Below are 24,227 nucleotides of genomic sequence, written 5' to 3' on the forward strand. Positions count from 1 at the left end.
GATTCTCTCTTAATGGTAACCCCCAGGATGTTCATAGCTGAGGGGGCGGTTCAGTGATGGTAACACCATTGAACATCAAGGGGGTGATGGTTAGATTCTCTCTCAGTGGGAACCCCCAGGATGTTGATAGTGGAGGGGACTCAGTGATGGGAACACCATTGAACATCAAGGGGGTGATGGTTAGATTCTCTCTCAGTGGGAACCCCCAGGATGTTGATAGTGGAGGGGACTCAGTGATGGGAACACCATTGGAGGTCAAAGGGTGAAGCTTAGATTCTCTCTTGTTGGAGATGGTAATTCCCAGGATAAATGGATGATTTCTTGTCACATATATCTTAAAGGTACAGTAAGCTGTATTTTGGAGCCACAATCTGTTGCCATTTTTCAGTTACATTAAGGATAAAAAGAAATTACTTAAATAGAGTTCACCTTCTGTTCAATTTGTGGTCACAAGCAGGATTCCTGCAAGGTGTTCCGAGAATGTTGGTAGTGGGGTGTTTCAGTGAGGGTAACGCCATTGAACATCAAGGGGTTGATGGTTAGAGTCTCTCTCAGTGGTAACTCCCAGGATGTTGACAGTGGGGCGTTTCAGTGAGGGTAACGCCATTGAACATCAAGGGGGCGATGGTTAGAGTCTCTCTCAGTGGTAACTCCCAGGATGTTGACAGTGGGGTGTTTCAGTGAGGGTAACGCCATTGAACATCAAGGGGGTGATGGTTAGAGTCTCTCTCAGTGGTAGTCCCCAGGATGTTGACAGTGGGGGGATTCAGTGAGGGTAACGCCATTGAACGTCAAGGGGGTGATGGTTAGATTCTCTCTCAGTGGTAGTCCCCAGGATGTTGACAGTGGGGGGATTCAGTGATGGTAACACCATTGAACGTCAAGGGGGTGATGGTTAGATTCTCTCTCAGTGGTAACCGCCAGGATGTTGACAGTGGGGTGTTTCAGTGAGGGTAACGTCATTGAATGTCAAGGGGTTGATGGTTAGAGTCTCTCTCAGTGGTAATTCCCAGGATGTTGACAGTGGGGTGTTTCAGTGAGGGTAACGCCATTGAACATCAAGGGGGTGATGGTTAGATTCTCTCTCAGTGGTAGTCCCCAGGATGTTGACAGTGGGGTGTTTCAGTGAGGGTAACGCCATTGAACATCAAGGGGGTGATGGTTAGATTCTCTCTCAGTGGTAGTCCCCAGGATGTTGACAGTGGGGTGTTTCAGTGAAGGTAACGTCATTGAACATCAAGGGCGCAATGGTTATATTCTCTCTTGTTGGAGTTGGTCATTGTGTGGCACCAGTGTTACCTGCCTGTTATTAACCAAACCCTGGACTGATCTCATTGCACCCGGGCGGGGGGGGGGGTGGGGGGGGGGGGTGTTGGGGGGGTGGGGAGGTGGTATTGGTGTGGTGTGATGCTGTCACCTCTCTGGAGTTTGTCTGTTGCAAGTCGGTCGGAAAATGACCTGGAATTGGGCACCCTCTTGGACAAAGAGGCAAATACCAGGAGGAAGTATCGGGGGCCAGTGAAGACAAGATCGGAACAGTCCCTTCGAAGTTTGCTAGCAGAGCACAAGGGGGCCGAATGGCAAGTGTTGGGCACACCCTTTGTTGTTTGCAAATTGGATTGTTTGCAAACCTGACAAGATAAAGTGGGCGTGAATTTGGCTCAGTGTGTAGCCTGCACGGGAATATAAACAGATTGCTCCCTGCCCCTCTGTGTGCTATCTGCGTGTCGGTGCACTGAGAGTAGACAGAAGGGTTTTGTCTCTCTGTATCCCTGTGAGCGGCGATCCCGTGGGATTTTGCAGACTTCCCTGCTGGCTAGTCCGAAGAGCCGGTGTGCACAGAGTTCTGACCATGGGCAGCACGTCGACCAACATGCGTTTGAAACTGCCCCTGCTCTGCCTGCTGCAGGAAATCCTGCTGATCATCCTCTTCGCTGTTTTTGTGCGTTACGATGGTGACACCGACCCCAGGGAGTGGTTCAGACTGAAGGCACAGGACAACATCACCGACAGCGACAATGCTTTCTACTTTAGGTATCCCAGTGAGTGAAGCCCACCCATACGAATAGCCTCAAATGTCTTCTTTCTCTCTCTCTCTCTCTCTCTCTCTCACTCACACACACACACATCTCCCTCTCTCTATTGATAACAATCCCCAATCCCCACAGATCACCACACATACACTCACTCACACACACTCTCTCACTCACACACACTTACACTCACACACACACATTCTCTCACACTCAAACACACTTTCACTCACGCACTCACTCACACACACTTACACTCACACACACTCACATTTTCACTCAAACACACTCACTCACTCTCACACACACACTTTCACTCACACACTCACACATTCTCTCTCACTCAAACACACTTTCACTCACACACTCTCTCACACACACTCACACATTTTCACTCAAACACACTTTCACTCACACACACTTTCACTCACACACTCACATTCTCTCTCACTCAAACACACTTTCACTCACACACTCACACATTCTCTCTCACTCAAACACACTTTCACTCACACACACACATTCTCTCTCACTCAAACACACTTTCACTCACACACTCACACATTCTCTCTCACTCAAACACACTTTCACTCACACACTTTCACTCACACACTCACACATTTTCACTCAAACACACTTTCACTCACACACACTTTCAATCACACACTCACACATTCTCTCTCACTCAAACACACTTTCACTCACACACACACATTCTCTCTCACTCAAACACACTTTCACTCACACACTCACACATTCTCTCTCACTCAAACACACTTTCACTCACACACTCACACATTTTCACTCAAACACACTTTCACTCACACACACTTTCAATCACACACTCACACATTCTCTCTCACTCAAACACACTTTCACTCACACACTCACATTCTCTCTCAAACACACTTTCACTCACACACTCACACACACACTTACACTCACACACACACATTTTCACTCAAACACACTTTCACTCACACACACTCTCTCACTCACACATCCTCTCACACACACACTCTTTCACACACACACTTTCAGTCACACACACACACTCACTCTCGCACAGACACAGACACACTCTCTTTCGAGCTCAGCATTCCCCCTCCCCCCAGCAACCTGCCTCTCCCTTTGGGCGTGATAGGAAAACGTGATGCCCCTGTGGCCGAATAGCCCCTGTGGTTGTGTTTTGTCGGTTGAGGGCAGGGGAGTGGGGAGGGTGTGGACAGTGCTGACACCAGCAAAGGGAGGCTTAGGCAAGAGAAAATGGCACAGCTGTGAACGAAGGTGGCACAGCCATTTGGTCGCAGGTACCATCCTAATGTGGCGCTGCTTCTGCATCTGATGTTCCAGATCCAAACCACCCAGTCAAGAGCAGTTGCTGCTGTTTTGCTCAGACGCGCAGCCTGGGTTCCCCAACACCTCAAAGAGCGTCAGGATGTCCTTATTCTCTCAATGCAGCGGATTGGTGGGGAACAGATATAAAAGGGACGTTTGCCCAGACCACTTTATGCTGAGGGGTAACCCGAACTCCCAGGACAGGGAGGGAAACCCTCCCTCCACACCTGAGGGGGTAGGGTCATCCACAGCCATTTCCAAACCAGGCAGGGGTCTCACTGTAAAGGCTCACCTCAAAGATAGCAGTGTGACAGTGCAGCACTCCCTCAGCACCGACCCTCTGACAGTGCCCGCGCCCTCAGCACCGACCCTCTGACAGTGCCCGCGCCCTCAGCACCGACCCTCTGACAGTGCCCGCGCTCTCAGCCCTGACCCTTTGCAAGTGCCCCCTCCCTCTGGACTGACTATCTGACAGTGCCCACTCCCTCAGCACCGACCGTCTGACAGTGCCCACTCCCTCAGCACCGACCCTCTGACAGTGCCCACTCCCTCAGCACCGACCCTCTGACAGTGCCCACTCCCTCAGCACCGATCCTCTGACAGTGCCCCCTCCCTCTGGACTGACTATCTGACAGTGCCCACTCCCTCAGCACCGACCGTCTGACAGTGCCCACTCCCTCAGCACCGACCCTCTGACAGTGCCCACTCCCTCAGCACCGACCGTCTGACAGTGCCCACTCCCTCAGCACCGATCCTCTGACAGTGCCCACTCCCTCAGCACCGATCCTCTGACAGTGCCCACTCCCTCAGCACCGACCCTCCGACAGTGCCCAATCCCTCAGCACTGACCCTCTGACAGTGCCCACTCCCTCAGCACTGACCCTCCGACAGGGCCCACTCCCTCAGCACTGACCCTCCGACAGGGCCCACTCCCTCAGCACTGACCCTCCGACAGTGCCCACTCCCTCAGCACTGACCCTCCGACAGTGCCCACTCCCTCAGCCCTGACCCTCCGACAGTGCCCACTCCCTCAGCACTGACCCTCTGACAGTGCCCGCTCCCTCAGCACCGACCCTCTGACAATGCCCGCTCCCTCAGCACCGACCCTCCGACAGTGCCCACTCCCTCAGCACCGACCCTCCGACAGTGCCCACTCCCTCGGCATTGGCACCTGAAGCCTGGATCCGGATTAATTTCCCTGGTCCCTGGAGTGGGGCGTGAACCCCTGTTCCTTTCCGAAAGGCAGGGGCATTTTGTGTTTTCTCCAAGTGAGCTAGCCCCGGACGTGTCAGACAGGAGTCGGGGGAAAAAAAACATGCGTCACATTGATCAGCAATGTTTATTTTCATGCTGCATCTTTGAACCCAAAGCAAACCCCTCTCAGAAGGTCAGCCAGCGCTATGTGCAGGCTTGCACACCGTGGGGAATGCATTCTGGACAGAATAAAGGGGTCAGGCAGTGCACTGGGACAAAGTACACAGAAAACTGGGACAGATGTCCACCAGCAGAACGTGGATTCGCCCAAAAAGAAAGTTCAACTCAAGTGTGGCGCAAGGTTAGCTCATCCAGTAAGGCTCAAACACCACTGTTGAGCTGAACACAAATATTGCAACATCAGCTTTATGAGTTATCAGAGTTGACACAGGAATCCAGATAATCAAGATTCAAGCAGCGCCACTTTTTTTTGAAGAAGAGAAACACCCCCGAGGCACTTCACAGCAGCCAAGTTGAGCAAATTGGACACTAACATTAAATGCCAGGCCTGCCAAAGACTCATTCTGCCCAAGGACAAAGCGAGCTATGGGAGCCAAAAGCTCAGACAATGGGCTTGGCTTTAAGTAGCGTGCGGAGGGAGGGAAGAGAAGACGGGACGGGTTTTAGGGAGGGGATTCCAGAACACACACACCCTTCCCCGGCAGCTGAAGGCATGCCCCCCACCCCGCGGTGCCGGAGCGATGGGAATTGGGAACAGAGAGGTTCAGAGATCTTGGAGGGATTGTAGGAGGTGAAATAGATATAGGGAGGGGGGTGTAGGGGGTTGGAGGGTGTCACAGGAAAGGGAGGGGGTGTAGGGGCTGGAGGGGGTGACAGAGATAGGGAGGGGGTGTAGGGGGCTAGAGGGGGTGATAGAGATAGGGAGGGGTGTAGGGGCTGGAGGAGGTGTCAGAGATAGGGGAGGGGGTGTAGGAGCTGGAGGGGGTGACAGAGATAGGGAGGGGGTGTAGGGGCTGGAGGGGGTGACAGAGATAGGGAGGAGGTGTAGGGGCTGGAGGGGGTGATAAGAGATAGGGAGGGGGTGTAGGGACTGGAGGGGGTGACAGAGATAGGGAGGGGGTGTAGGGACTGGAGGGGGTGACAGAGATAGGGAGCGGGTGTAGGGACTGGAGGGGGTGACAGAGATAGGGAGGGGGTGTAGGGGCTGGAGGGGGTGACAGAGATAGGGAGGGGGCTGGAGTGGGTGATAGAGATAGGAGGGAGTGTAGGGGCTGGAGGGGGTGACAGAGATAGGGAGGGGGTGTAGGGACTGGAGGGGGTGACAGAGATAGGGAGGGGGTGTAGGGACTGGAGGGGGTGACAGAGATAGGGAGCGGGTGTAGGGACTGGAGGGGGTGACAGAGATAGAGAGGGGGTGTAGGGGCTGGAGGGGGTGACAGAGATAGGGAGGGGGCTGGAGTGGGTGATAGAGATAGGAGGGAGTGTAGGGGCTGGAGGGGGTGACAGAGATAGGGAGGGGGTGTAGGGACTGGAGGGGGTGACAGAGATAGGGAGGGGGTGTAGGGACTGGAGGGGGTGACAGAGATAGGGAGGGGGTGTAGGGACTGGAGGGGGTGACAGAGATAGGGAGGGGGCTGGAGTGGGTGATAGAGATAGGAGGGAGTGTAGGGGCTGGAGGGGGTGACAGAGATAGGGAGGGGGTGTAGGGACTGGAGGGGGTGACAGAGATAGGGAGGGGGTGTAGGGACTGGAGGGGGTGACAGAGATAGGGAGCGGGTGTAGGGACTGGAGGGGGTGACAGAGATAGGGAGGGGGTGTAGGGGCTGGAGGGGGTGACAGAGATAGGGAGGGGGCTGGAGTGGGTGATAGAGATAGGAGGGAGTGTAGGGGCTGGAGGGGGTGACAGAGATAGGGAGGGGGTGTAGGGACTGGAGGGGGTGACAGAGATAGGGAGGGGGTGTAGGGACTGGAGGGGGTGACAGAGATAGGGAGGGGGTGTAGGGACTGGAGGGGGTGACAGAGATAGGGAGCGGGTGTAGGGACTGGAGGGGGTGACAGAGATAGGGAGCGGGTGTAGGGACTGGAGGGGGTGACAGAGATAGGGAGGGAGTGTAGGGGCTGGAGGGGGTGACAGAGATAGGGAGGGGGCTGGAGTGGGTGATAGAGATAGGAGGGAGTGTAGGGGCTGGAGGGGGTGACAGAGATAGGGAGGGGGTGTAGGGACTGGAGGGGGTGACAGAGATAGGGAGGGGGTGTAGGGACTGGAGGGGGTGACAGAGATAGGGAGCGGGTGTAGGGACTGGAGGGGGTGACAGAGATAGGGAGGGGGTGTAGGGGCTGGAGGGGGTGACAGAGATAGGGAGGGGGCTGGAGTGGGTGATAGAGATAGGAGGGAGTGTAGGGGTTGGAGGAGGTGATAGGGAGGGGGTGGGAGAGTGTTCTGGTGAGCCGAGGTTTGAGGAGGATGTAAGCTGGAAGGTGTTGGAATAATGCTGGACCCGACGGTAGAACCAGCTGGTTGTATCTCAAAGGCTTGGTGCCTGGAGCAGAGCTGCTCTCTGAGGAAAAGGACACCATGGTTTGGCTGTGTTGGGAGAACAGGTCAGACAGCAGAAACTGGTTCGAGTTGATGAGTCCAAATCAAAAAAAATTCCTTCATCATTTGCCTTCTGTGTATTCCAGCCGTCATAGTAACTTTGGGGAGTTCTAATTGTTTTCCCTCTCTCTTGCTCTCTCTGTCTCTCTCTCTCGCTCTCTCTTCCCCCCCCCCCACCACCACCCCCTCCCACCCACCCCCACAATCCCAGGTTTCCAGGATGTCCACGTGATGATCTTTGTGGGATTTGGCTTCCTGATGACCTTTCTGAAGAAATATGGTTTCGGCAGTGTGGGCTTCAACTTCCTGCTGGCCTCTTTCTCCCTGCAGTGGGCAACGCTGGTCCAGGGCTGGCTACATAGCATGGGGGAGGATGGCAAGATCCACGTTGGCATCGAGAGGTATCGGGGGGGTGGGTGGTTCTGGAGGGCAACAACTTTGGGTCAGGCTGCTGAGGAGAGAGAGTGGGGTGAGAGGGAGGGAGGCGAGGGCAGGTTTTTTAGCAGGTGGGGATGGTAGGAGGAAGAATTGGAGGGAGGGGAGGGTTTGGAAGGGGTGGATGGGAGGGGAAGATTTAGGGGTGAGAGGGGCCGGAGGGGAGGGTTTGGAAGGGGTGGACGGGAGGGGAAGATTTTGGGGGTGAGAGGGGACGGTGTGGATCGGAGGGGAAGATTTGGGGGGTGAGAGGGGACGGTGTGGATCGGAGGGGAAGATTTGGGGGGTGAGAGGGGACGGTGTGGATCGGAGGGGAGGATTTGGGGGGTGAGAGGGGACGGTGTGGATCGGAGGGGAAGATTTGGGGGGTGAGAGGGGACGGTGTGGATCGGAGGGGAAGATTTGGGGGGTGAGAGGGGACGGTGTGGATCGGAGGGGAGGATTTGGGGGGTGAGAGGGGACGGTGTGGATCGGAGGGGAAGATTTGGGGGGTGAGAGGGGACGGTGTGGATCGGAGGGGAAGATTTGGGGGGTGAGAGGGGACGGTGTGGATCGGAGGGGAAGATTTAGGGGTGAGAGGGGACGGAGGGGAGGGTTTGGAAGGGGTGGAAGGGAGTGGAAGATTTGGAGGGGAGGAGGTGGAGGGGAGGGTTTGGAAGGGGAAGGGGGTGAAGGGGAGGGTTTGGAAGGGGAAGGGGGTGAAGGGGAGGGTTTGGAAGGGGTTGATGGGAGGAGAGGATTTGGAGGGAGGGGAGGGGGTGGAGGGGAGGGTTTGGAAGGGGAAGGGGGTGGGTTTGGAAGGGGTCGATGGGAGGGGAGGATTCGGAGGAAGGGGGGTGGAGGGGAGGGTTTAGAAGGGGTTGATGGGAGGGGAAGATTTGGGGGGGGGAGGGGGCTGAGGGAAGTGAGTGGAACGAGTGGCTTGGATGGGGAAGGGGGCAGGGTTTGGAGGTGAGGGGAGGGTTTGGAAGATGGGGGGAATGGGGGAAGGTGGTTCGTGGGGGACGGAGGCGAGGGGAGTTTGGGAAATGTGAGGGGCAGGAGAGGGGGACCGAGGACCTTTGGGTGGGGCGCAGAGGTGAGGGAGTTGGGGGAGGGCAGTCACGGAGGATGGCGAGTTGAAGGGGATGATAAAGAGGGGGGAGTAGCAATGTAGTGAGCTAGGAGGGCGGGATGGGGAATTTGGGGGAAGTTAAGGGGGATAGAGCAAAGGAGGGACGAGTGAAACTGGTGAGGCCTCTGATTGTGTTCCTGTCCAGTGGTCTTGAGCACGTTGTGCCTGACTAAGACCCACCGGGGGCTCCCTCTACACCGTCTGGAGTTCGGGTGGGCTCAGGGTCCGGTGACTGACTGACCACCTGCGCTGTGTGTTCTTCCAGCATGATCAATGCCGACTTCTGCACCGGGTCTGTCCTGATCTCGTTTGGAGCTCTGCTGGGGAAGACCAGCCCTGCCCAGTTACTGATCATGACGATGTTCGAGTCTGCCCTGTTCTCCATCAATGAGTACGTCCTGCTTTCAGTGTTACAGGTGAGATGCCCAGCTCCAGAGATACGGGGCAGGGCTGAGCGAGCATCATGTCAAAAGGTTGACGGTTCCCGCAGACGAATAGTCCATTCCTTGCCTCGGGGCCAGTGCGGGTGGCATCCATTGCTGGGTAATCCAACCAGCCCAGAAAGGGCTCCCCCCCCCCCCCTCCTCAGTGTCCTCACTCCTCCCCCAATGTCCACTCTACCCCCCCCTCCCCAATGACCCCACATCCCCTCCCACTGGCCCTGCCTTGCGGAGTTTCAACTGCTGTTACTCTATACAGCTATTCGACTTCATTGGGCATCGTATGAGGCCCCGAATGGAGATGGGATTGGGGAAAAGGAAGGAAGATAGAGGGGAGGAGGAAGATCAGACAGTGGGGTGCAGGGTGGGGAAGGGGTGCGGGGGAGAGAAGGGAAGACGACAAGGGGGTGTGATGGGAAATGGGACAATGGTGGGTAGGGAGAGATATGGAGGAGCCAGATGAGGGGAGGATTGTAGCAGACTCGAACAGGCCGAATGGCCTACCTCTGATCCTACGTCATCTGGGGTGAGAGGAGAAATTGGGGGGAGGGGGAATGGAGGAGGGGGAGAGAGAGGAGAAGGGGAAATGGAGGAGGGGCAAAAGGGGGCAAGGGGAATGGAGGAGGGGAGAGGGGGGAAGGGGAATGGAGGAGGGGAGAGGGGGGAAGGGGAATGGAGGAGGGGAGAGAGAGGGGAAGGGGAAATGGAGGAGGGAGAGGGGGAAAGGGGAAATGGAGGAAAGAGAGAGAGGGGAAGGGGAATGGAGGAGGGGAGAGAGGGGGGAAGGGAAATGGAGGAGGGGAGAGAGAGAGGGGAAGGGGAAATGGAGGAGGGAGAGGGGGAAAGGGGAAATGGAGGAAAGAGAGAGAGGGGAAGGGGAATGGAGGAGGGGAGAGAAAGGGAAGGGTAAATGGAGAAAGGAGAGAGAGGGGAAGGGGAAATGGGGAGAGAGAGAGGGGAAGGGGAAATGGAGGAGGGGAGAGAGAGGGGAAGGGAAATGGAGGAGGGGAGAGAGAGAGGGGAAGGGGAAATGGAGGAGGGGAGAGAGGGGAAGGGGAAATGGAGGAGTGGAGAGAGGGGAAGGGGAATGGAGGAGGGAGAGAAAGGGAAGGGTAAATGGAGAAAGGAGAGAGAGGGGAAGGGGAAATGGGGAGAGAGAGAGGGGAAGGGGAAATGGAGGAGGGGAGAGAGAGGGGAAGGGGAAATGGGGAGAGAGAGAGGGGAAGGGGAATGGAGGAGGGGAGAGAGAGAGAGGAAGGGGAATGGAGGAGGGGAGAGGGGGGAAGGGGAATGGAGGAGGGAGAGAAAGGGAAGGGTAAATGGAGAAAGGAGAGAGAGGGGAAGGGGAAATGGGGAGAGAGAGAGGGGAAGGGCAAATGGAGGAGGGGAGAGAGAGGGGAAGGGGAAATGGGGAGAGAGAGAGGGGAAAGGGAAATGGGGAGAGAGAGAGGGGAAGGGGAATGGAGGAGGGGAGAGAGAGAGGGGAAGGGGAAATGGAGGAGGGGAGAGGGGGGAAGGGGAATGGAGGAGGGAGAGAAAGGGAAGGGTAAATGGAGAAAGGAGAGAGAGGGGAAGGGGAAATGGGGAGAGAGAGAGGGGAAGGGGAAATGGAGGAGGGGAGAGAGAGGGGAAGGGGAAATGGGGAGAGAGAGAGGGGAAGGGGAATGGAGGAGGGGAGAGAGAGAGAGGAAGGGGAATGGAGGAGGGGAGAGAGAGGTGAAGGGGAATGTAGGAGTGGAGAGAGGGGAACGGAAATGGAGGAGGGGAGAGAGGGGAAGGGGAAATGGAGGAGGGAGAGAAAGGGAAGGGTAAATGGAGAAAGGAGAGAGAGGGGAAGGGGAAATGGGGAGAGAGAGAGGGGAAGGGGAAATGGAGGAGGGGAGAGAGAGGGGAAGGGGAAATGGGGAGAGAGAGAGGGGAAGGGGAAATGGAGGAGGGGAGAGAGAGGGGAAGGGGAAATGGGGAGAGAGAGAGGGGAAGGGAAATGGAGGAGGGGAGAGAGAGGGGAAGGGGAAATGGAGGAGGGGAGAGAGAGGGGAAGGGGAAATGGAGGAGGGGAGGGGGGAAGGGAAATGGAGGAGGGTGAGCGGGGGAAGGGGAATGTAGGAGGGAAGAGAGAGGGGAAGGGGAATGGAGGAGGGAGAGAGAGAGGGGAAGGGGAATGTAGGAGGGGAGAGAGAGGGGAAAGGAAATGGAGGAGGGGAGAAAGGGGGCAAGGGAAATGGAGGAGGGGGTGAGAGAGGAAAGAGAAATGGAGGAGGGAGAGAGAGAGGGGAAGGGGAATGTAGGAGGGGAGAGAGACGGGGCAAAGGGAATGGAGGAGGGGAGAGAGGGAAGGGAAATGGAGGAGGGAGAGGGGGGAAGGGAAATGGAGGAGGGGAGAGGGGGAAAGGGAGTGGAGGAGGGGAGAGAGAGGGGAAGGGGAAATGGAGGAGGGAGAGAGGGGAAGGGGAAATGGAGGAGGGAGAGAAAGGGAAGGGGAAATGGAGAAAGGAGAGAGAGGGGAAGGGGAAATGGGGAGGGAGAGAGAGGGGAAGGGAAATGGAGGAGGGAGAGAGAGGGGAAGGGGAAAGGAGGAGGGGGAGAGAGGAGAAGGGAAATGGAGGAGGGAGAGATTGGGGAAGGGGAAAGGAGGAGGGGGAGAGAGGGGGAAGGGGAAATGGAGGAGGGGAGAGGGGAAGGGGAAATGGAGGAGGGGAGAGAGAGGGGAAGGGGAAATGGAGGAGGGGAGAGAGACGGGGCAAAGGGAATGGAAGAGGGAGAGGGGGGAAGGGGAATGGAGGAGGGGGGAGAGAGGGGAAGGGGAAATGGGAGTGGGGGGATTTAAATTTGGGGAGAGAGAAATGAAGAACGGGAGAGGAGGAGAGAATGGAAATCTGTAAAGTGAGGATTGGGGACAGAAGGGGAGATGTGAGAAACGCGAGAGAGTGTTGTTGGGGGGTTAGAATATAGGGAGGGGCAGAATGGCAGTGGGAGGTGAGCCTGGAGGAGATTCCGAGTGAGAGGCAGGCAGATTGGTTGTTGTGAAAGCTGCAGTTCAGTGTGTAAGACAAGAGCCAGTGTTCAGCAAAGTGTATAACAGTGACAACAAGCCCACACTCGCTATCACTACAACATGACTGGCACTATCATCCTCAAAATCAACACTTCCCCAGCGTCAGAGTCTGTAAAAACATCAGCAAGAACATCACAGCCCACTCAAAACAAAACATTCCACAGCACATTCCAACGTCAGTACAAGATCATAACTCGAATACTGTCTGTGTCACACTGCCCCTCAGTGTGAGACTCTCCATTATAACACACTCTCTCTCTCTCTCTGTGTGTCACACTGCCCCTCAGTGTGAGACTCTCCGTTATAACACACTCTCTCTCTCTGTGTCACACTGCCCCTCAGTGTGAGACTCTCGGTTATAACACTCTCTCTCTCTCTCTCTGTGTCACACTGCCCCTCAGTGTGAGACTCTCCGTTATAACACACTCTCCCTCTCTCTGTGTCACACTGCCCCTCAGTGTGAGACTCTCTGTTATAACACACTCTCTCTCTCTCTCTCTCTCTGTGTCACACTGACCCTCAGTGTGAGACTCTCCGTTATAACACACTCTCTCTCTCTCTGTCTGTCACACTGCCCCTCAGTGTGAGACTCTCCGTTATAACACTCTCTCTCTCTCTGTGTGTCACACTGCCCCTCAGTGTGAGACTCTCCGTTATAACACACTCTCTCTCTCTCTGTGTCACACTGCCCCTCAGTGTGAGACTCTCTGTTATAACACACTCTCTCTCTCTCTCTCTCTCTGTGTCACACTGACCCTCAGTGTGAGACTCTCCGTTATAACACACTCTCTCTCTCTCTGTCACACTGCCCCTCAGTGTGAGACTCTCCGTTATAACACACTCTCTCTCTCTCTGTGTCACACTGCCCCTCAGTGTGAGACTCTCCGTTATAACACACTCTCTCTCTCTCTCTCTCTGTGTCACACTGACCCTCAGTGTGAGACTCTGTTATAACACGCTCTCTCTCTCTGTCACACTGCCCCTCAGTGTGAGACTCTCCGTTATAACACACACTCTCTCTCTCTGTGTCACACTGCCCCTCAGTGTGAGACTCTCCGTTATAACACTCTCTCTCTCTCTGTCACACTGCCCCTCAGTGTGAGACTCTCCGTTATAACACACTCTCTCTCTCTCTGTCACACTGACCCTCAGTGTGAGACTCTCCGTTATAACACACTCTCTCTCTCTCTCTCTCTGTCACACTGCCCCTCAGTGTGAGACTCTCCGTTATAACACTCTCTCTCTCTCTGTGTAACACTGCCCCTCAGTGTGAGACTCTCCGTTATAACACTCTCTCTCTCACTCTCTCTCTATCATACTGCCGCTCAGTGTGAGACTCTCCGTTATAACACTCTCTCTCTCTCTCTCTCTCTGTGTCACACTGCCCCTCAGTGTGAGACTCTCCGTTATAACACTCTCTCTCTCTCTGTCACACTGCCCCTCAGTGTGAGACTCTCCGTTATAACACACTCTCTCTCTGTGTCACACTGCTCCTCAGTGTGAGACTCTCCGTTATAACACTCTCTCTCTCTCTGTGTCACACTGCCCCTCAGTGTGAGACTCTCCGTTATAACACTCTCTCTCTCTCTGTGTCACACTGCCCCTCAGTGTGAGACTCTCCGTTATAACACTCTCTCTCTCTCTCTCTCTGTGTCACACTGCCCCTCAGTGTGAGACTCTCCGTTATAACACACACTCTCTCTCTCTCTCTCTGTGTCACACTGCCCCTCAGTGTGAGACTCTCCGTTATAACACACTCTCTCTCTCTCTCTGTGTCACACTGCCCCTCAGTGTGAGACTCTCCGTTATAACACACACTCTCTCTCTCTCTCTCTCTGTGTCACACTGCCCCTCAGTGTGAGACTCTCCGTTATAACACACTCTCTCTCTCTCTCTCTGGCACACTGACCCTCAGTGTGAGACTCTCCGTTATAACACACTCTCTCTCTCACTCTCTCTGTGTCACACTGCCCCTCGGTGTGAGACTCTCCGTTATAACACACTCTCTCTCTCTGTGTCACACTGACCCTCAGTGTGAGACTCTCCGTTATAATACACTCTCTCTCTCTCTGTCACACTGCCCCTCAGTGTGAGACTCTCCGTTATAACACACTCTCTCTCTCTGGGTCACACTGACCCTCAATGTGAGACTCTCCGTTATAACACACTCTCTCTCTCTCTCTCTCTCTCTGTCACACTGCCCCTCAATGTGAGACTCTCCGTTATAACACACTCTCTCTCTCTGTGTCACACTGCCCCCAGTGTGAGACTCTCCGTTATAACACACTCTCTCTCTCTCTCTCTGTGTCACACTGCCCCTCGATGTGAGACTCTCCGTTATAACACACTCTCTCTCTCTGTGTCACACTGACCCTCAGTGTGAGACTCTCCGTTATAACACACTCTCTCTCTCTCTGTCACACTGCCCCTCAGTGTGAGACTCTCCGTTATAACACTCTCTCTCTCTCTCTCTCTGTGTCACACTGCCCCTCAGTGTGAGACTCCCCGTTATAACACACTGTCTCTCTCTCTGTGTCACACTGCCCCTCAGTGTGAGACTCTCTGTTATAACACTCTCTCTCTCCCTCTGTGTCACACTAACCCTCAGTGTGAGACTCTCTGTTATAACACACTCTCTCTCTCTCTCTCTGTCACACTGCCCCTCAATGTGAGACTCTCCGTTATAACACACTCTCTCTCTCTCTGTCTGTCACACTGCCCCTCAGTGTGAGACTCTCCGTTATAACACTCTCTCTCTCTCTGTGTGTCACACTGCCCCTCAGTGTGAGACTCTCCGTTATAACACACTCTCTCTCTCTCTGTGTCACACTGCCCCTCAGTGTGAGACTCTCTGTTATAACACACTCTCTCTCTCTCTCTCTCTGTGTCACACTGACCCTCAGTGTGAGACTCTCCGTTATAACACACTCTCTCTCTCTCTGTCACACTGCCCCTCAGTGTGAGACTCTCCGTTATAACACACTCTCTCTCTCTCTGTGTCACACTGCCCCTCAGTGTGAGACTCTCCGTTATAACACACTCTCTCTCTCTCTCTCTCTCTGTGTCACACTGACCCTCAGTGTGAGACTCTCTGTTATAACACGCTCTCTCTCTCTGTCACACTGCCCCTCAGTGTGAGACACTCCGTTATAACACACACTCTCTCTCTCTGTGTCACACTGCCCCTCAGTGTGAGACTCTCCGTTATAACACACTCTCTCTCTCTGTCACACTGCCCCTCAGTGTGAGACTCTCCGTTATAACACACTCTCTCTCTCTGTCACACTGACCCTCAGTGTGAGACTCTCCGTTATAACACACTCTCTCTCTCTCTCTCTGTGTCACACTGCCCCTCAGTGTGAGACTCTCTGCTATAACACTCTCTCTCTCTCTCTCTGTGTCACACTGCCCCTCAGTGTGAGACTCACTGTTATAACACACTCTCTCTCTCTCTCTGTGTCACACTGTCCCTCAGTGTGAGACTCTCCGTTATAACACACTCTCTCTCTCTCTGTGTCACACGTTATAACACTCTCTCTCTCTCTGTCACACTGCCCCTCAGTGTGAGACTCTCCGTTATAACACACTCTCTCTCTGTGTCACACTGCTCCTCAGTGTGAGACTCTCCGTTATAACACTCTCTCTCTCTCTGTGTCACACTGCCCCTCAGTGTGAGACTCTCCGTTATAACACTCTCTCTCTCTCTGTGTCACACTGCCCCTCAGTGTGAGACTCTCCGTTATAACACTCTCTCTCTCTCTCTCTCTCTGTGTCACACTGCCCCTCAGTGTGAGACTCTCCGTTATAACACACACTCTCTCTCTCTCTCTCTGTGTCACACTGCCCCTCAGTGTGAGACTCTCCGTTATAACACACTCTCTCTCTCTCTCTGTGTCACACTGCCCCTCAGTGTGAGACTCTCCGTTATAACACACACTCTCTCTCTCTCTCTCTCTGTGTCACACTGCCCCTCAGTGTGAGACTCTCCGTTATAACACACTCTCTCTCTCTCTCTCTGGCACACTGACCCTCAGTGTGAGACTCTCCGTTATAACACACTCTCTCTCTCACTCTCTCTGTGTCACACTGCCCCTCGGTGTGAGACTCTCCGTTATAACACACTCTCTCTCTCTGTGTCACACTGACCCTCAGTGTGAGACTCTCCGTTATAATACACTCTCTCTCTCTCTGTCACACTGCCCCTCAGTGTGAGACTCTCCGTTATAACACACTCTCTCTCTCTGGGTCACACTGACCCTCAATGTGAGACTCTCCGTTATAACACACTCTCTCTCTCTCTCTCTCTCTCTGTCACACTGCCCCTCAATGTGAGACTCTCCGTTATAACACACTCTCTCTCTCTGTGTCACACTGCCCCCAGTGTGAGACTCTCCGTTATAACACACTCTCTCTCTCTCTCTCTGTGTCACACTGCCCCTCGATGTGAGACTCTCCGTTATAACACACTCTCTCTCTCTGTGTCACACTGACCCTCAGTGTGAGACTCTCCGTTATAACACACTCTCTCTCTCTCTGTCACACTGCCCCTCAGTGTGAGACTCTCCGTTATAACACTCTCTCTCTCTCTCTCTCTGTGTCACACTGCCCCTCAGTGTGAGACTCCCCGTTATAACACACTGTCTCTCTCTCTGTGTCACACTGCCCCTCAGTGTGAGACTCTCTGTTATAACACTCTCTCTCTCCCTCTGTGTCACACTAACCCTCAGTGTGAGACTCTCTGTTATAACACACTCTCTCTCTCTCTCTCTGTCACACTGCCCCTCAATGTGAGACTCTCCGTTATAACACACTCTCTCTCTCTCTGTCTGTCACACTGCCCCTCAGTGTGAGACTCTCCGTTATAACACTCTCTCTCTCTCTGTGTGTCACACTGCCCCTCAGTGTGAGACTCTCCGTTATAACACACTCTCTCTCTCTCTGTGTCACACTGCCCCTCAGTGTGAGACTCTCTGTTATAACACACTCTCTCTCTCTCTCTCTCTGTGTCACACTGACCCTCAGTGTGAGACTCTCCGTTATAACACACTCTCTCTCTCTCTGTCACACTGCCCCTCAGTGTGAGACTCTCCGTTATAACACACTCTCTCTCTCTCTGTGTCACACTGCCCCTCAGTGTGAGACTCTCCGTTATAACACACTCTCTCTCTCTCTCTCTCTCTGTGTCACACTGACCCTCAGTGTGAGACTCTCTGTTATAACACGCTCTCTCTCTCTGTCACACTGCCCCTCAGTGTGAGACACTCCGTTATAACACACACTCTCTCTCTCTGTGTCACACTGCCCCTCAGTGTGAGACTCTCCGTTATAACACACTCTCTCTCTCTGTCACACTGCCCCTCAGTGTGAGACTCTCCGTTATAACACACTCTCTCTCTCTGTCACACTGACCCTCAGTGTGAGACTCTCCGTTATAACACACTCTCTCTCTCTCTCTCTGTGTCACACTGCCCCTCAGTGTGAGACTCTCTGCTATAACACTCTCTCTCTCTCTCTCTGTGTCACACTGCCCCTCAGTGTGAGACTCACTGTTATAACACACTCTCTCTCTCTCTCTGTGTCACACTGTCCCTCAGTGTGAGACTCTCCGTTATAACACACTCTCTCTCTCTCTGTGTCACACTGCCCCTCAGTGTGCGACTCTCCGTTATAACACTCTCTCTCTCTCTCTCTGTCACACTGACCCTCAGTGTGAGACTCTCCGTTATAATACAGTCTCTCTCTCTCTGTGTCACACTGCCCCTCAGTGTGAGACTCTCCGTTATAACACTCTCTCTCTCTCTCTCTCTGTCAAACTGCCCCTCAGTGTGAGACTCTCTGTTATAACACACTCTCTCTCTCTGTCACACTGCTCCTCAGTGTGAGACTCTCCGTTATAACACACACTCTCTCTCTCTGTGTCACACTGCCCCTCAGTGTGAGACTCTCCGTTATAACACACTCTCTCTCTCTGTCACACTGCCCCTCAGTGTGAGGCTCTCCGTTATAACACACTCTCTCTCTCTGTCACACTGACCCTCAGTGTGAGACTCTCCGTTATAACACTCTCTCACTCTTTCTGTGTCTCACTGTCCCTCAGTGTGAGACTCTGCGTTATAACACACTCTCTCTCTCTCTCTCTCTCTGTGTCACACTGCCCCTCAGTGTGAGACTCTCCGTTATAACACACTCTCTCTCTCTCTCTCTCTGTCAAACTGCCCCTCAGTGTGAGACTCTCCGTTATAACACTCTCTGTCTCTCTGTGTAACACTGCCCCTCAGTGTGAGACTCTCCGTTATAACACTCTCTCTCTCTCTCTCTCTCTGTCACACTGCCCCTTAGTGTGAGACTCTCCGTTATAACACACTCTCTCTCTCTCTCTCTCTGTCACACTGCCCCTCAGTGTGAGACTCTCCATTATAACACACTCTCTCTATCTCTCTCTGTGTCACACTGCCCCTCAGTGTGAGACTCTCCGTTATAACACACTCTCTCTCTCTCTGTGTCACACTGCCCCTCAGTGTGAGACTCTCCGTTATAACACACTCTCTCTCTCTCTCTGGCGCACTGACCCTCAGTGTGAGACTCTCCGTTATAACACACTCTCTCTCTCACTCTCTCTGTGTCACACTGCCCCTCGGTGTGAGACTCTCCGTTATAACACACTCTCTCTCTCTGTGTCACACTGACCCTCAGTGTGAGACTCTCCGTTATAACACACTCTCTCTCTCTCTGTCACACTGCCCCTCAGTGTGAGACTCTCCGTTATAACACTCTCTCTCTCTCTGTCACACTGCCCCTCAGTGTGAGACTCTCCGTTATAACACACTCTCTCTCTGTGTCACACTGCTCCTCAGTGTGAGACTCTCCGTTATAACACTCTCTCTCTCTCTGTGTCACACTGCCCCTCAGTGTGAGACTCTCCGTTATAACACTCTCTCTCTCTCTGTGTCACACTGCCCCTCAGTGTGAGACTCTCCGTTATAACACTCTCTCTCTCTCTCTCTGTGTCACACTGCCCCTCAGTGTGAGACTCTCTGTTATAACACACACTCTCTCTCTCTCTCTCTGTGTCACACTGCCCCTCAGTGTGAGACTCTCCGTTATAACACACTCTCTCTCTCTCTGTGTCACACTGCCCCTCAGTGTGAGACTCTCCGTTATAACACACACTCTCTCTCTCTCTCTCTGTGTCACACTGCCCCTCAGTGTGAGACTCTCCGTTATAACACACTCTCTCTCTCTCTCTCTCTGGCACACTGACCCTCAGTGTGAGACTCTCCGTTATAACACACTCTCTCTCTCACTCTCTCTGTGTCACACTGCCCCTCAGTGTGAGACTCTCCGTTATAACACACTCTCTCTCTCTGTGTCACACTGACCCTCAGTGTGAGACTCTCCGTTATAACACACTCTCTCTCTCTCTGTCACACTGCCCCTCAATGTGAGACTCTCCGTTATAACACACTCTCTATCTCTGTGTCACACTGCCCCCAGTGTGAGACTCTCCGTTATAACACACTCTCTCTCTCTCTCTCTGTGTCACACTGCCCCTCGGTGTGAGACTCTCCGTTATAACACACTCTCTCTCTCTGTGTCACACTGACCCTCAGTGTGAGACTCTCCGTTATAACACACTCTCTCTCTCTCTGTCACACTGCCCCTCAGTGTGAGACTCTCCGTTATAACACTCTCTCTCTCTCTCTCTCTGTGTCACACTGCCCCTCAGTGTGAGACTCCCCGTTATAACACACTCTCTCTCTCTCTGTGTCACACTGCCCCTCAGTGTGAGACTCTCTGTTATAACACACTCTCTCTCTCTCTCTCTGTCACACTGCCCCTCAGTGTGAGACTCTCCGTTATAACACACTCTCTCTCTCTCTGTGTCACACTGCCCCTCAGTGTGAGACTCTCCGTTATAACACACTCTCTCTCTCTCTGTCTGTCACACTGCCCCTCAGTGTGAGACTCTCCGTTATAACACTCTCTCTCTCTCTGTGTGTCACACTGCCCCTCAGTGTGAGACTCTCCGTTATAACACACTCTCTCTCTCTCTGTGTCACACTGCCCCTCAGTGTGAGACTCTCTGTTATAACACACTCTCTCTCTCTCTCTCTCTGTGTCACACTGACCCTCAGTGTGAGACTCTCCGTTATAACACACTCTCTCTCTCTGTGTCACACTGCCCCTCAGTGTGAGACTCTCCGTTATAACACACTCTCTCTCTCTCTCTCTGTGTCACACTGACCCTCAGTGTGAGACTCTCTGTTATAACACGCTCTCTCTCTCTGTCACACTGCCCCTCAGTGTGAGACTCTCCGTTATAACACACACTCTCTCTCTCTGTGTCACACTGCCCCTCAGTGTGAGACTCTCCGTTATAACACACTCTCTCTCTCTGTCACACTGCCCCTCAGTGTGAGACTCTCCGTTATAACACACTCTCTCTCTCTGTCACACTGACCCTCAGTGTGAGACTCTCCGTTATAACACACTCTCTCTCTCTCTCTGTGTCACACTGCCCCTCAGTGTGAGACTCTCAGTTATAACACACTCTCTCTCTCTCTGTGTCACACTGCCCCTCAGTGTGAGACTCTCTGTTATAACACACTCTCTCTCTCTCTCTCTCTGTCACACTGCCCCTCAGTGTGAGACTCTCCATTATAACACACTCTCTCTCTCTCTGTGTCACACTGCCCCTCAGTGTGAGACTCTCCGTTATAACACACTCTCTCTCTCTCTCTCTCTGTGTCACACTGACCCTCAGTGTGAGACTCTCTGTTATAACACGCTCTCTCTCTCTGTCACACTGCCCCTCAGTGTGAGAGTCTCCGTTATAACACACACTCTCTCTCTCTGTGTCACACTGCCCCTCAGTGTGAGACTCTCCGTTATAACACACTCTCTCTCTCTGTCACACTGCCTCTCAGTGTGAGACTCTCCGTTATAACACACTCTCTCTCTCTGTCACACTGACCCTCAGTGTGAGACTCTCCGTTATAACACACTCTCTCTCTCTCTCTCTGTCACACTGACCCTCAGTGTGAGACTCTCCGTTATAATACACTCTCTCTCTCTCTGTGTCACACTGCCCCTCAGTGTGAGACTCTCCGTTATAACACTCTCTCTCTCTCTCTCTCTGTGTCACACTGCCCCTCAGTGTGAGACTCTCCGTTATAACACACTCTCTCTCTCTCTGTGTCACACTGCCCCTCAGTGTGAGACTCTCCGTTATAACACACTCTCTCTCTCTCTCTCTCTGTCACACTACCCCTCAGTGTGAGACTCTCCGTTATAACACTCTCTCTCTCACTGTGTAACACTGCCCCTCAGTGTGAGACTCTCCGTGATAACACTCTCTCTCTCTCTCTCTCTCTATCATACTGCCCCTCAGTGTGAGACTCTCCGTTATAACACTCTCTCTCTCTCTCTCTCTGTGTCACACTGACCCTCAGTGTGAGACTCTCCGTTATAACACTCTCTCTCTCTCTGTCACACTGCCCCTCAGTGTGAGACTCTCCGTTATAACACACTCTCTCTCTGTGTCACACTGCTCCTCAGTGTGAGACTCTCCGTTATAACACTCTCTCTCTCTCTGTGTCACACTGCCCCTCAGTGTGAGACTCTCCGTTATAACACTCTCTCTCTCTCTGTGTCACACTGCCCCTCAGTGTGAGACTCTCCGTTATAACACACTCTCTCTCTCTCTCTCTCTGTGTCACACTGCCCCTCAGTGTGAGACTCTCCGTTATAACACACTCTCTCTCTCTCTGTGTCACACTGCCCCTCAGTGTGAGACTCTCCGTTATAACACACTCTCTCTCTCTCTGTCACACTGCCCCTCAGTGTGAGACTCTCCGTTATAACACTCTCTCTCTCTCTGTGTCACACTGACCCTCAGTGTGAGACTCTCCGTTATAACACACTCTCTCTCTCTCTGTCACACTGCCCCTCAGTGTGAGACCCTCCGTTATAACACTCTCTCTCTCTCTCTCTGTGTCACACTGCCCCTCAGTGTGAGACTCTCCGTTATAACACACACTCTCTCTCTCTCTCTCTGTGTCACACTGCCCCTCAGTGTGAGACTCTCCGTTATAACACACTCTCTCTCACTCTCTCTCTGTCACACTGCCCCTCAGTGTGAGACTCTCCGTTATAACACACTCTCTCTCTCTCTGTGTCACACTGCCCCTCAGTGTGAGACTCTCCGTTATAACACACTCTCTCTCTCTCTCTCTGGCGCACTGACCCTCAGTGTGAGACTCTCCGTTATAACACACTCTCTCTCTCACTCTCTCTGTGTCACACTGCCCCTCGGTGTGAGACTCTCCGTTATAACACACTCTCTGTCTCTGTGTCACACTGACCCTCAGTGTGAGACTGTCCGTTATAACACACTCTCTCTCTCTCTGTCACACTGCCCCTCAATGTGAGACTCTCCGTTACAACACACTCTCTCTCTCTGTGTCACACTGCCCCTCGGTGTGAGACTCTCCGTTATAACACACTCTCTCTCTCTGTGTCACACTGCCCCCAGTGTGAGACTCTCCGTTATAACACACTCTCTCTCTCTCTCTCTGTGTCACACTGCCCCTCGGTGTGAGACTCTCCGTTATAACACACTCTCTCTCTCTGTGTCACACTGCTCCTCAGTGTGAGACTCTCCGTTATAACACACTCTCTCTCTCTGTCACACTGCCCCTCAGTGTGAGACTCTCCGTTATAACACTCTCTCTCTCTCTCTCTCTGTGTCACACTGACCCTCAGTGTGAGACTCTCCGTTATAACACTCTCTCTCTCTCTGTCACACTGCCCCTCAGTGTGAGACTCTCCGTTATAACACACTCTCTCTCTCTGTCACACTGCTCCTCAGTGTGAGACTCTCCGTTATAACACTCTCTCTCTCTCTCTCTGTCACACTGCCCCTCAGTGTGAGACTCTCCGTAATAACACACTCTCTCTCTCTGTGTCACACTGCCCCTCAGTGTGAGACTCTCCGTTATAACACTCTCTCTCTCTGTGTCACACTGCCCCTCAGTGTGAGACTCTCCGTTATAACACTCTCTCTCTCTCTCTCTGTGTCACACTGCCCCTCAGTGTGAGACTCTCCGTTATAACACACTCTCTCTCTGTCTCTCTCTCTGTGTCACACTGCCCCTCAGTGTGAGACTCTCCGTTATAACACACTCTCTCTCACTCTCTCTCTGTCACACGGCCCCTCAGTGTGAGACTCTCCGTTATAACACACTCTCTCTCTCTCTGTGTCACACTGCCCCTCAGTGTGAGACTCTCCGTTATAACACACTCTCTCTCTCTCTCTCTGTCGCACTGACCCTCAGTGTGAGACTCTCCGTTATAACACACTCTCTCTCTCACTCTCTCTGTGTCACACTGCCCCTCGGTGTGAGACTCTCCGTTATAACACACTCTCTCTCTCTGTGTCACACTGACCCTCAGTGTGAGACTCTCCGTTATAACACACTCTCTCTCTCTCTGTCACACTGCCCCTCAATGTGAGACTCTCCGTTATAACACACTCTCTCTCTCTGTGTCACACTGCCCCTCGGTGTGAGACTCTCCGTTATAACACACTCTCTCTCTCTGTGTCACACTGCCCCCAGTGTGAGACTCTCCGTTATAACACACTCTCTCTCTCTCTCTCTCTGTGTCACACTGCCCCTCGGTGTGAGACTCTCCGTTATACCACACTCTCTCTCTCTGTGTCACACTGACCCTCGGTGTGAGACTCTCCGTTATAACACACACTCTCTCTCTCTGTGTCACACTGCCCCTCAATGTGAGACTCTCCGTTATAACACACTCTCTCTCTCTGTCACACTGCCCCTCAGTGTGAGACTCTCCGTGATAACACACTCTCTCTCTCTCTCTCTGTGTCACACTGCCCCTCAATGTGAGACTCTCTGTTAAAACACTCTCTGTCTCTCTCTCTCTGTGTCACACTGCCCCTCAGTGTGAGACTCACTGTTATAACACACTCTCTCTC

At 53.3% G+C, this 24,227-nt stretch overlaps 3 protein-coding genes across 4 annotated transcripts in view; 1 reads left to right on the forward strand and 2 right to left on the reverse strand.

Annotated features, from left to right (window-relative positions):
• hapln2 (hyaluronan and proteoglycan link protein 2) overlaps nucleotides 1-4,650 on the reverse strand; it is a 50,599-nt gene extending 45,949 nt beyond the window's left edge. Inside the window, exon 1 of the mRNA XM_072548934.1 lies at nucleotides 4,543-4,650. The gene's annotated coding sequence lies outside the window, so the exon portion shown is untranslated. The remainder of the gene's footprint in view (nucleotides 1-4,542) is intronic.
• Nucleotides 1-24,227, reverse strand: part of mettl25b (methyltransferase like 25B) — a 378,445-nt gene that overhangs the window by 173,935 nt on the left and 180,283 nt on the right. The window lies entirely within an intron of this gene.
• LOC140453868 (ammonium transporter Rh type B-A-like) overlaps nucleotides 1,694-24,227 on the forward strand; it is a 154,618-nt gene continuing 132,084 nt past the window's right edge. The window contains exons 1-3 of the mRNA XM_072548729.1: nucleotides 1,694-2,042; nucleotides 7,394-7,583; nucleotides 8,997-9,147. Of these exons, the coding sequence (XP_072404830.1) occupies nucleotides 1,853-2,042; nucleotides 7,394-7,583; nucleotides 8,997-9,147 (531 nt within the window). The 5' untranslated portion in view covers nucleotides 1,694-1,852. The remainder of the gene's footprint in view (nucleotides 2,043-7,393; nucleotides 7,584-8,996; nucleotides 9,148-24,227) is intronic.

Source organism: Chiloscyllium punctatum, chromosome 28, assembly GCF_047496795.1.
Source record: "Chiloscyllium punctatum isolate Juve2018m chromosome 28, sChiPun1.3, whole genome shotgun sequence".
Classification (NCBI taxonomy): Eukaryota; Metazoa; Chordata; class Chondrichthyes; order Orectolobiformes; family Hemiscylliidae; genus Chiloscyllium; species Chiloscyllium punctatum.